This window comes from Microplitis demolitor, chromosome 6 (genome assembly GCF_026212275.2).
Source record: "Microplitis demolitor isolate Queensland-Clemson2020A chromosome 6, iyMicDemo2.1a, whole genome shotgun sequence".
In the NCBI taxonomy this organism is placed as follows: Eukaryota; Metazoa; Arthropoda; class Insecta; order Hymenoptera; family Braconidae; genus Microplitis; species Microplitis demolitor.
In genome coordinates this window covers 15,993,276-16,004,877 of record NC_068550.1, presented here as the reverse complement: position 1 = coordinate 16,004,877, position 11,602 = coordinate 15,993,276, and the positions used below count along the sequence as shown (strand labels likewise).

Genomic DNA, 11,602 nt, shown 5'->3' with positions numbered 1-11,602 from the left:
GGTATGATGTAGTAGGAGGTGGATAATTAGTGTATGGTGTTATCGGCCAATAATTGTATGGTAAAGGAGGACGTGGAGAGTTATTGCATGGTGGAGGAGGAGGCGACCGGTTATTACTAGATGTAATGTTTGATCGATTATATTTCCATGGATTTCTTTCGAATTTCTTTGAATTATTATCGCCTTCATTTTTATATTTTTTATTATTATTTAAAATCTTACCATTCGAATTTTTCATTGTTTTGTCTTCCCAATAATTTTTTTTTGATTTATCATTTTTCTTGCAGTATCCCGGATTTTAAGATAAATTTTCTCCTTTTTTTATACTTTGGATTTCTTCTGCGTCTGTTTAAGCTTGCTGCTCCTTCAATTCTTTAGAAGCTTTTTCCGATTTTTGCAATGCTATCAATAAATCCTTTTTTAATATTCCTTTCATGTCATTGTCATTTTTTGCATCTTTTTGTACTTTGCCGTCGTCTTCTGTGTCTTCATTATTGATAAAATTTTCATTTTCTGCCTGTAATTTGAAAGTCCTTACAATTTTGAGATTTTTTTTTTTTTTTTTTAATAAAGTTAAACTGTTAAAAATAATTTGAAAATTACAATACAAAAGAAATTGAATCATTATTTCATAACTAGAAATTTGAATTGGATTTTCGATAAAAAATACTTCAAATTTAATATACGTGATTTAATAATCAAGCTGGTATTTAGTATTAAGAACAAAAATATGAATTTTAATAAACTTACTTGAAATTTATACTTGTTTTTTATATTTTCAAAGCAAGTATTGAAAATTCTAAGACATATTGAATTTTAATAATTCAATTTGAAATTTCATAATACTTATTTGAAAATTCAAATGCTTCTCTATAAAAGTAGATGAATGAGAGGGTTTTTAGGCTCGAAATCAAAACAGTACCCTACCTTATCGACCCATGATAAGCATGGCTGTTGGTAATGTTGATTTGTTTTTGTCGATATTTTAGGCTGTTGTAGGTAATGTAGATCTATTTTATCGATATTTTGGGCCTTTTTTCTTATATATGTGGTAATTTAGATTTGTTCTTATCGATATTGGGGGCTGTTATCGGTAATGTAGATTAATTTTATCGATATTTGGGCCTTTTTCCTCATATATGTGGTAATGTAGATTTGTTCTTATCGATATTAGGGCCTGTTATCGGTAATGTAGATTAATTTTATCGATATTTTGGGCCTTTATTTTCATTGATGACAATGTAGATTTGTTGAAGCCTGATCATGGTAATGCAGATTTAATCGGAACTTGATAATGGTAATGAAGATTTCGTTAGGACCTGTTTCTGCTGATCGATAAAAGCAGATTTTTGGGACTTAGTGGATATTCAAGAACTTTTTAGTATATATATTTTTGAATTTTTACTGTTTTACGTAGGATTGGAGGGGGTCGAGCATTCGATAATTATCTCGAATTTTCTACGCATAAATTGGTGGGGGTTCATTTTTTATTTTGGATTGTTCTAGACCTTTGAACAGCTGTAAGGGGTTATGGCCAAAAATTCGAAAGTTTTTCTGAGAATATTATTTATTTTATTAGAAGTAGGGGGTTTGACGCTTGATTGAACCGGTTTTGAGCCAATCATTTTTTACTCTGTATCCCCAAATAATTTTTCTGTGAAAAATCCCCACAAAGAATATTATTTTAGAGGGAATTACCAGTATAAAAACTCAAGTTTAGCCATTATCTTCACAGTTATTTAGCGATTTGTTCTGTAAGTAGTGCACTATCGTATCGTTTTTCAACAGGTAAGTCTTTTAATAGTCAAAAATTATTAAAACTGTTCGAAATTAATTTTATGACTTCGTTTCGTATAATATAAGAATCAATAGTTATTTCTAAACTTAATTAATGTCTTAACAATAATTAATTCCTTAGCAGTAATCATCTTACAACTAAAATAAGAGGCAATATTTTAATGATCAATTTTGTATAATTTATTATTATTTTTTATTGAGAGGTTGCAAACTTTATTGTCAATAATTATTATCTACATAATGAGTATCATTTCTTAAATTTACGTTACAACTGTATACAATCATCACTAAGAAATAATAAAACTAAAAAAAAATGGAAATTAATTTTTTTATTTAAGGCTAGTCAACTCTTTATTATTTTTAATAAAAATAATTCATATTCTCTTCATCGTCAAAAGGGATGTTGATGTAATTATTTTGTATATAATTGACTTAAATATCATGACTAATAAATTGTTGTTGATACTGAAGATTAGAATATTCATCCCAGGTTTGTTGCTGTTGTTGTTGTTGTTGTTGTTGTTGTTGTTGTTGTTGTTGTTGTTGTTGTTGTTGTTGTTGTTGTTGTTGTTGTTGTTGTTGTTGTTGTTGTTGTTGTTGTTGTTGTTGTTGTTGTTGTTGTTGTTGTTGTTGTTGTTGTTGTTGTTGTTGTTGTTGTTGTTGTTCGTGGTGGTGGTGGTGGTGGTGGTGTTGATAATCCGTTTGAGTTGCCTGAGACATAAGCTGCATCAACTGATCGTGATTATATTCCTCCTCATCGGTGACCATGTCTGGTTGTCCTGAACTTAATTGTGATGATGATGATGATAATGACGACAATAGTGAATAACTGCGTACTGGATCATAATTGATTATCCCCATTGCATGTGGTTCTGTTTGTACTCGAGGTTGTAAATATGTTGATGTTGATGGTCCATACACAGTTGTTGATGATGATACTCCCATTGATGAGTACGGTGGTGATGGGAAATATGGCGGTGGTGGCGAATCCCATCTGAGTCCATCTTGCCACGTTGATGTTGATGATGATGATGACGATGATGAATTTATGAGATCTTCAAATTCATCACCACTAATGATGCTTTCCCCATCATTCATAAGTTCTTCCGGGTTTTCTTCCGGGATGAAAAAACCAATATTATTTTCAGCATCGGCTATTGGTTCTTCTTCATTCGGTCTGATAAATCTTACAACGTTTTCAGGCCATCCTTGTCCGATGAGGCCTGATTTGAGACAACGAGCTGTTATCATATCAACGAAACAATAATTTCCGTCATATGAAACATTTCTCAACGTTGCATATCTCAAGTCATCGTCGTCATCATCATGCACCATAAAAAAACACCAAATACAGAATCCAAGATTAACCAGCTTTACACGCTGCCGGTCTATTTGGAAGATGATATCGGTGGGATCTTCACCAGCACCCAATTGACGCCAAATATGCCCGATTAAAGTTTGCCACAATATGGCAAGTCCGAACTTCTCGACCCATTTTAACGGGAAGTAGCACGCCTCTTCTGTAATCTACAACCGGGAGAAAAAATCATTTACTGTACAATATTAAAATGCAAATTTTGTCACGATATTTTAATATCGCGGCAGTCTCGCATCAGGTCGGTGAGCAACAGAGGGCAGCACACGCTGCTCACACGTCTCATCCGACATTGTATTATAATTATTGTTTGTTTACATGTAAGATTTTATTCAATTATTTATTAATAATACTTCATTAATTTATTAGGTATAAATTGTATGGAAGCAGGAGATTTCACTGACTAATTTGAGCATATATTTGGATTTTGTAGCGCTGGGGAAAATAGTTGCGCATTTCATTTATGTGCTTATGATTATTTTGAATTGGTTGGCGCATGCGCGTCAACGCAACAGTTGGCATCCGTAGATTTATTTATTATAAATAAATCTAATAGTTTCATGAATAAATCATTGGCTGATTTATCGGTAAATAATATTAAGAATTAATTATGGAAAATACAATTGGTCATTTAGCGTCGGGAACTTGATAAATTACACGGCCACAGTTATGTAGTACGTTGGTGGTACTGTAAAGAAATAACATGCGACGGTTGTATATCTCTATGGGGTGAAGTGAGATATACGACAAAATGGCGTCGGCCTAGGTGTCGGCGTGAGATTCACGTGCTGCCATGGTCAGACGTGGGATAGTCTCTGTAAGAGTAGCGTGGGTGCTCTGTTACATTAAATTAATTATAAATTTGTCGCCATTTGGTATTTTGGGTAGATAATATAAACCCATTGGCATTAGTTTAGCATTTTGATAAATCACATAAAGGAAATAACATTTACCGTATTAGCGTGCAACCAAGGGAGTTGAATAATACGTAAACTGTAAGTACTTTTTGGCTAATACATTGGCGTGTAATTTTGGTTCCCGAGTTGGTGATCATTTGTATATAGCCTAAGCGTGAGAGAGAGATAGTAAATTCAGAGTATAAGTAACTGGTCATAAGCATATAATGGAATGCGTGAATGTTATACTCAGTAAATACGAGTATAGTCAGTGAAATTATTCAGTAATATTTTACCAAATGTTGAGTGTGGTAAATGTTTGGTTATTTTCATTATGATTTATTAATAATTTGAGTTATAAATTATTATTTATTTGAGTATTATTTATGAATTATTATTGATTTGATTTATGAATTATTATTAAGCTGAGTCATGAACTATTATTTACTTGAATATTGATTATGAATTATTCTTAAATTGCGTATTAATATTAATAATTTGAGTTATTACTTATTGTTTAACTGGATATTGAGTGTAAATTATTATTAATTTTCGTATTAATTATTATTAATTTAAGTTATTAATTATTGTTAATTTGAATTATCATTATATTCATTTTTGAGTTGATTCATCAAATAATTATTTTATTATTTGCGTTCAAAACAAAATTATTTTGAAATACCGTAAATTCACCATTGGAATTTACTGGTAAGTTGTATTGGAAAATACTTCAAATTCTTATCTAAGATTATCTATTATTATCTATTGTTTTCCTAATTTACATTTGTTTATGTTCACTTGGGAGTGAGACTATTAATTATTAATAGCTATATGTTTACAATACATTTATTGTTTATGCAATAGTATTATTCTTTGAACTAAGTTTATATGCGCATACTATTACTATTATTTTCTTTTGTAAGTGAGTTACTATTATTTTTGAACATTATTTATATGAGTATGCGTTATATATTGAACTGCTTATTTAATTAATTAATGGATAATTAAAGCAAATGGTCATCAACCCGGTATTGATTAAATCTTATTATTTTAATTACTGCTATCTTTCTTGCTATCCTAATTCCTAAAATCTGAAATCGCTATCCTGTTATTTATTTTATTTTCATTTTCATTTTTCTCCGTTGTGTTATTTTTGAGTTAATTCTGTTCGTGGGGCACACGAACTGGCGCCCAACTAGGTTTTCTAACCCAGCCTGAGCAGAGCAGCCAGTCCAGGGAGATTCAGGATATCTCCAGGTGGGGCATTTGGTTCTGGGTTTATTTTATTTTTCAGTTTTCGACCAACGGAGAGCCATAACGGCTATTAAGCGCCAACCATACTCCGCCGTGGGACGCGTGTAATAGAGGAGAACGTTATAATTTTAATGGAGAAAGTTTTCTCAACTTATACAAAAATAAGAAAAAAGGAACAAAATGTATAATTTAAAAAACAATTTTAATTTAAAATTATCAATGAAAACGAATAAAAAGTAGTTATAATACACTTACATTGTTAATATTCATGTTTAAATTCAAATTGTTTATTAACTGTCTACTAAAATTACAGGAACAAGTTAAGATTTTCACTTTATTCGAGAAAATTGTCGTTCTTGAAAATTTTCTAGAATCACGAACCAAAAATTTACTTTAAGTTGATAATATATAGAATATGATCAAACGTTTTCACGAGAACACACACAACGTCAAAAAAATGAAGCTAGTAATTCTGCAAGATGCTTTGTACTGAGCTCTGCAGTGTTTGTAGCCAATATTTATATAGTCAGTGCTGAGTAACAAAATTTTAACCGACCCACCTCATTAAGACAATAGCCTATTGCTTAAATTTTGACCATGAAAACGGGTGGAGCAAGTTTTCTTATCCATATCTACGTAGGGGTTCTAACCTACCCACGCTATACACTTGTACATTACTTACCTGTAAGAAGGTTTGTCTTATAAGTTTTAATATACATCTTTTCAACCTCACCACGTATAAAAAAGTATTATTTCTAGTATAGGAGGTATGTCTCATGCTTTTCGAAGCATATTTTTTTGAACCCCACTATATACACTAAAAATTTTTTTAAAATTTATATAACTATTTTCATATGAATAAAACTTTGATTGATAGAAATGATTTGTTCGTAGATGTAAAAACTTATCATTATGAAAAAATATTTATAGAGTTTTAAAAATACATTTAGATTCGATAAAAAAAATAAAAAATTATACATCAAATGAAATAAATTCTTGATATTTATTCTTTATTTAAAATTTTTTGTATTAAATGTTCATCGATATAGAAAATCCATCTCCTATAAATAATTTTAAAAATTCTTAAACTAAAATTATTACTTTATAGAATAATTTAAATTATTCTTTACTTCAAATTTTATGAGTAGTTTCTTTTTTAAAGCTTTGACGCATTCAAAATAAATCCTTTTATTTACACACTAAAACTTTGCTTAAGGAAAAATTTACATTTATTCACAACAGCTGGGAATTTATACTAACACATATTTTTTTTCTCTGAAACCGACTTCATAATCTTCATTTATTTATTTAGGAATTGAAAAATTTTTCAGTTGCACAACAAAATTTTGTCTCTTGAAAATTTTATATTCACTTGCAGTTACGATCGATTTATCCTAATATGAATACTTACCTTCTCCAAAATGTTTTTCTTAAACTTCTTAGTCGTCATTCCGTTCCGTTTATTCGTTAATAGATTCTTTCAGCTGGTCGACATTTTTAAATATTTTATAGAAAAATTTTGTAAACTTGCAATAGTAAATAAAAATTTCCATTTATTTAAGATCTCTTTAATCTTACGTATTTACTCATCGAACACCCTTTGAAAAATTTATAGATATTTACTCAAAAACTTTATCTTAGAAAATTTTATATATTTTATTCTAATTTTGTTTATCACCAACTTAAATGAATTAAGATATTTTGAAAACAGCTGCCGCCTGTTTATGCAATCAGTAAAATATATTATGCAATAGCAGACCTTTATATTTGTATTTATTATTATTTTAAAAGATCTTACATAAATTTTTGAAAGAATATATGTATTTACTCAAAACTTTATCTTGGAAAAATTTTTACATTTTATTCTAATTTTGTTTATTTCCGCCATAAAGGATTAAGATACTTTTGAAAACTACCGCTATCCAGTTATGTAATCTGTAAAATACATTATTCAATAACAAACCTAAATATATATTTGTTATTTTAAAATTTTTCAAAATTTTTATATTTACTCAGCTGAAAAACTAAAATTATTTTTTCAAATTTATATTTTAATTAACATAATTTATACATTTACACGATTTTAGAAAATTTTTTCTCGGAAAAAATGATCGTAAATCTTAAAAAAATTCATGGAAAAATTTTTATCTTTTCATTGTCGGGTTTTCTTCGATAGATCTTATATAAAAAGAGACGTTTTAGAGATGATGCATCAGTTCATTTCTGCTCGCCATAAAAAACGTGTTCACTGTAGCTTTGCGCTTTACGAAAAAATTTGCAATCTTTAACTATGGTGATACAATTATATTCCAACGTAGTGAATACAATTGCTCAAACATATGAAGATCTTTTAACACACAACCCTATCAGTAGAGATATGAGCATCAGAGCTTGTAATGTTTGTAGTGAGACTATCATATCATTTAATAGTATCCTATTAAATCCTCGAGTTAGTGTCCAAGAGAGACGGTCTATACAAGCGAACATTACACTATTACATTCATATTATGAGAAGTTTTTACGATTAAGTAATCAAATGGTTGGTGGAGATCTAAATTCTAGAAATCTAATTCAGTGGCGAGATATGGAAAACGCATTTCAGAATCGCATAACAACCGACTGCATTGTAAATATTGGACATATTGATTTAAGAACATTTTCGAATGATGCAAAAAGTTTAACAATTAATAAAATTCGAGAAAATATGCAGCGGATTGGAAATCTTAAAGTCAGTGCAACTTTAATGTGTAAATTTGAAAATGTTAAAAGTGAATTGACTGTTGAGGAAACAAAGACATTTCAAACTCCAAGTGATGACATATTGACGACGACAGATCTTGACAACTGGTTTGCTAGTAGTGTGTATGATGTTTTATTGAAAAAAGTTGAAAAGTTAAATCAAAAAGACTCAGGGTGGAGTTTAGTGGAAGTGATAAATTTAACAATTAACATCGCTAGATATGCCCCATTGAGAGCTGGGTTATCAACGTTTACCACCTTACCTAAAGATATACAATATAAAAATGCTGTTATCAACATCTAAAATAACGATTAATTTTGTTTCCTTTGGTGTGTAACTGCTGCAGTATATGGTGCTGAAACTACTCACCCAGTAAGGACATCATCATATCCACATTTCAGCACACTTTTTAATTATAAGGATATTCAGTTTCCTATTACTCTTAAAGACATTCTGAAATTTGAAAAGTTGAACAACTTGAAGATAAATGTTTACGAGAGATGCTTGTGTCATTTTAGATTTTAAAATTCTTTAGAAAAGCATAAATTAGACTGTATTAAACATAATAAGATTAGAATGAGCTTGCCTGACAAAGAAAATAAAATATTGAAATTTAAAAATTTTAAATATAAAGATCCAGTTCCATTTGTTGTCTACGCTGATTTAGAATGTACTCTTGAATCTGATAATGGTACTGAAAAACATGTTCCTTATAGTATAGCTTATTATGTCTTATGTAATTATGATTCGTCGTTATCAAAGTTTGAGCTCAAACGCTCTTCTGATTGTATTGAATGGTTTATTAAGGAGTTGGAAATTTTAGGACGAAAAGTTGATTTTAAACTTAAAAACCCTATACCTATGAAGCCGCTCAATAATGATGAAAAAAGATATCATAACGAAACAAAAGATTGTCATATTTGCGGGAAAATAATCGATTCTAATAATAATAAATGTCGTGATCATTGTCATTTCACAGGCAAATATCATGGGCCTGCGCATGATTCATGCAATTTAAATTACAAACAATCTCATAAAATACCTATTATTTTTCATAACTTATCAGGTTACGATTCGCATTTTATTATTAAATCATTAGTGACCGGATTTAAAGGTTCAGTTACTGTTTTACCTATTAATAAAGAACGTTATATATCTTTTACAAAGTCTATTAAAAATACATTAGTTGAATTGCGTTTTATTGACTCATTTCGATTTATGGCATCAGGTCTAGAGAAACTAGCATCATATCTTACATATAATGATAAACAAATTACACGAATGTATTACTCTGATCATGAACAGTTTAGTTTAGCTACTCGTAAAGGAGTATTTCCGTATGAGTACATAGATTCTATAGTAAAGTTGAATGAAGATAAATTACCTAAAAAATCATATTTTTATTCTAAACTGAATGATAATAATATATCTGATGAAGATTATGATCATGCAAAATTAGTTTGGAGTAAATTTAATATTAAAACACTCGGTGAATATTCTGATTTGTATTTAAAAACCGATGTCTTATTATTAGCTGATATTTTTGAAAATTTTCGACGTAGTTGCTATAATACTTATAATTTAGATCCCCTCCATTATTATACAGCACCAGGATTAGCCTTTGATGCTATGTTAAAGCTCACTGGTATTCAATTAGAACTGCTAGATGATGCTGAAATGGTATTATTTATAGAAAAAGGTATAAGAGGTGGTGTGTCACAGTGTACAAATCGCCATGCTGTAGCTAATAATCGATTTATGGGTGATGACTTTGATCCAAATAAACCTGAATCTTATTTAATGTATTTTGATGTGAATAACTTATATGGAGCTGCAATGAGCATGCCCCTACCATGTAAGTCATTCAAATGGGTTGAAGATATAACTGTGGATAATATAGATATTATTTTTAATTCAAACGAATCAAACGGTTTTATACTAGAGGTAGATTTAGAATATCCAATAGAGCTTCATGATCTGCATAAAGATCTACCACCATTATATCCTGAGCATTTTGTACCACCAAACCGTAAGCAATCTAAATTAATTACTACTTTATATTCAAAAGAAAAATATGTTATTCATTATAAGAATTTACAGCAGTGTCTTCAGTTAGGTATGAGGATCGTAAGAGTTCATCGTGTTCTAAGCTTCGAACAATCAGCTTGGTTACAACCATACATTGATAAAAATACTGATTGCCGTAAAAATGCGAAGAATGAATTTGAGAAAAACTTTTTTAAGCTTATGAATAATGCTGTATTTGGGAAAACAATGGAAAATGTTAGAAAACATAAAGAAATTAAAATAGTTACAGAATGGACAGGACGTTTTGGTGCAAAATCTCTAATTTCTAAACCTAACTTTCATTGTTTAACTGTTTTTGGCGAAGACATTGTAATAATTGAATTAAAAAACGTTCATGTACATTTTACAAAACCCATATATATTGGATTTAGTATACTTGATTTAGCTAAGACATTCATCTATGATTTTCATTATAACTATGTAAAAAAAAATTTTCATAATGATACCTCAAAATTAATGTATACAGATACTGATAGTCTTATTTATTATTTTACAGTGCCTAATATATACAAAATTATTAAACGTAACATTCATAAATTTGATACATCTGATTATTTACCTAATAATGTATATAATATTCCATTAAAAAATAAAAAATTATTAGGTCTTATGAAAGATGAAAATAATGGTAAAATTATGGAGGAATTTATAGGTTTAAGAGCCAAGCTTTATACAAATAGAAAACATAAAAATAATAAAGTTAAAAAAAGAGCTAAAGGGGTTAAAGGTTCAACTTTAAGAAGGATTGAGTTTGATGATTTTAAAAAATGTCTTTTAGAACATTGCAACGTTGTAGAAAAAGAATGGTTAATCAAAAGTGAAAAACATGTTGTTAGAACGGTTTTACAACAAAAATTAGCATTAAGTTGGAATGATGATAAAAGACGTTTGCTTGAAAATTCAACAGATACACTGCCATGGGGATATATGGAAGTAGAAAAATGATGTATAATTATTAATTTTTCACTTGTAAATTAAAGTTTGTAAAAAAAAAAAAAAAAAAAAAAAAATAGTCATACAAAAAATAAATAAAACATTTATATAGAAAAAATTGTTTTATTTATTCATTCAAATACATCTCATATAAAAATTATCTTTAAAACAAAAAAGTTTTCAAAAATCTGATTCGTCTATCCAGCTATTATGTGAGCTATCAAATCCTAACCACTTTACAAAATATTTATTTCCACGCTTTTTCACTATTTTTTCTACAATGTAGACATCAGGATATTTGACTTTACTGAGCTCTTCATTGTAAAATCCACCTTCGATTGATTGGTTTTGATAATCAGTGAGTTGTACGTTGTTGGATTAGTATTTTCCACGCTTTTTATTGTGAATATTTCTGTTGTCCAATTTGGTGTATAACCTTTTTCGAAAACGTGCTTGTATTTGTTTATCCGCATTTATCGCCAACTTTAAACTTGCTTTTCTTTTTATTCAACGGTTGAT

At 29.1% G+C, this 11,602-nt stretch overlaps 1 protein-coding gene across 1 annotated transcript; it reads left to right on the top strand.

Annotated features, from left to right (window-relative positions):
* The first annotated feature begins 8,638 nt into the window (after positions 1-8,638).
* LOC128668048 (uncharacterized) lies at positions 8,639-11,095 on the top strand. Its single transcript, XM_053740206.1, has 3 exons — positions 8,639-9,041; positions 9,129-10,178; positions 10,755-11,095. Exons 1-3 carry the CDS (start codon positions 8,639-8,641, stop codon positions 11,093-11,095), a joined length of 1,794 nt encoding a protein of 597 aa, XP_053596181.1.
* Positions 11,096-11,602: the final 507 nt, after the last annotated feature.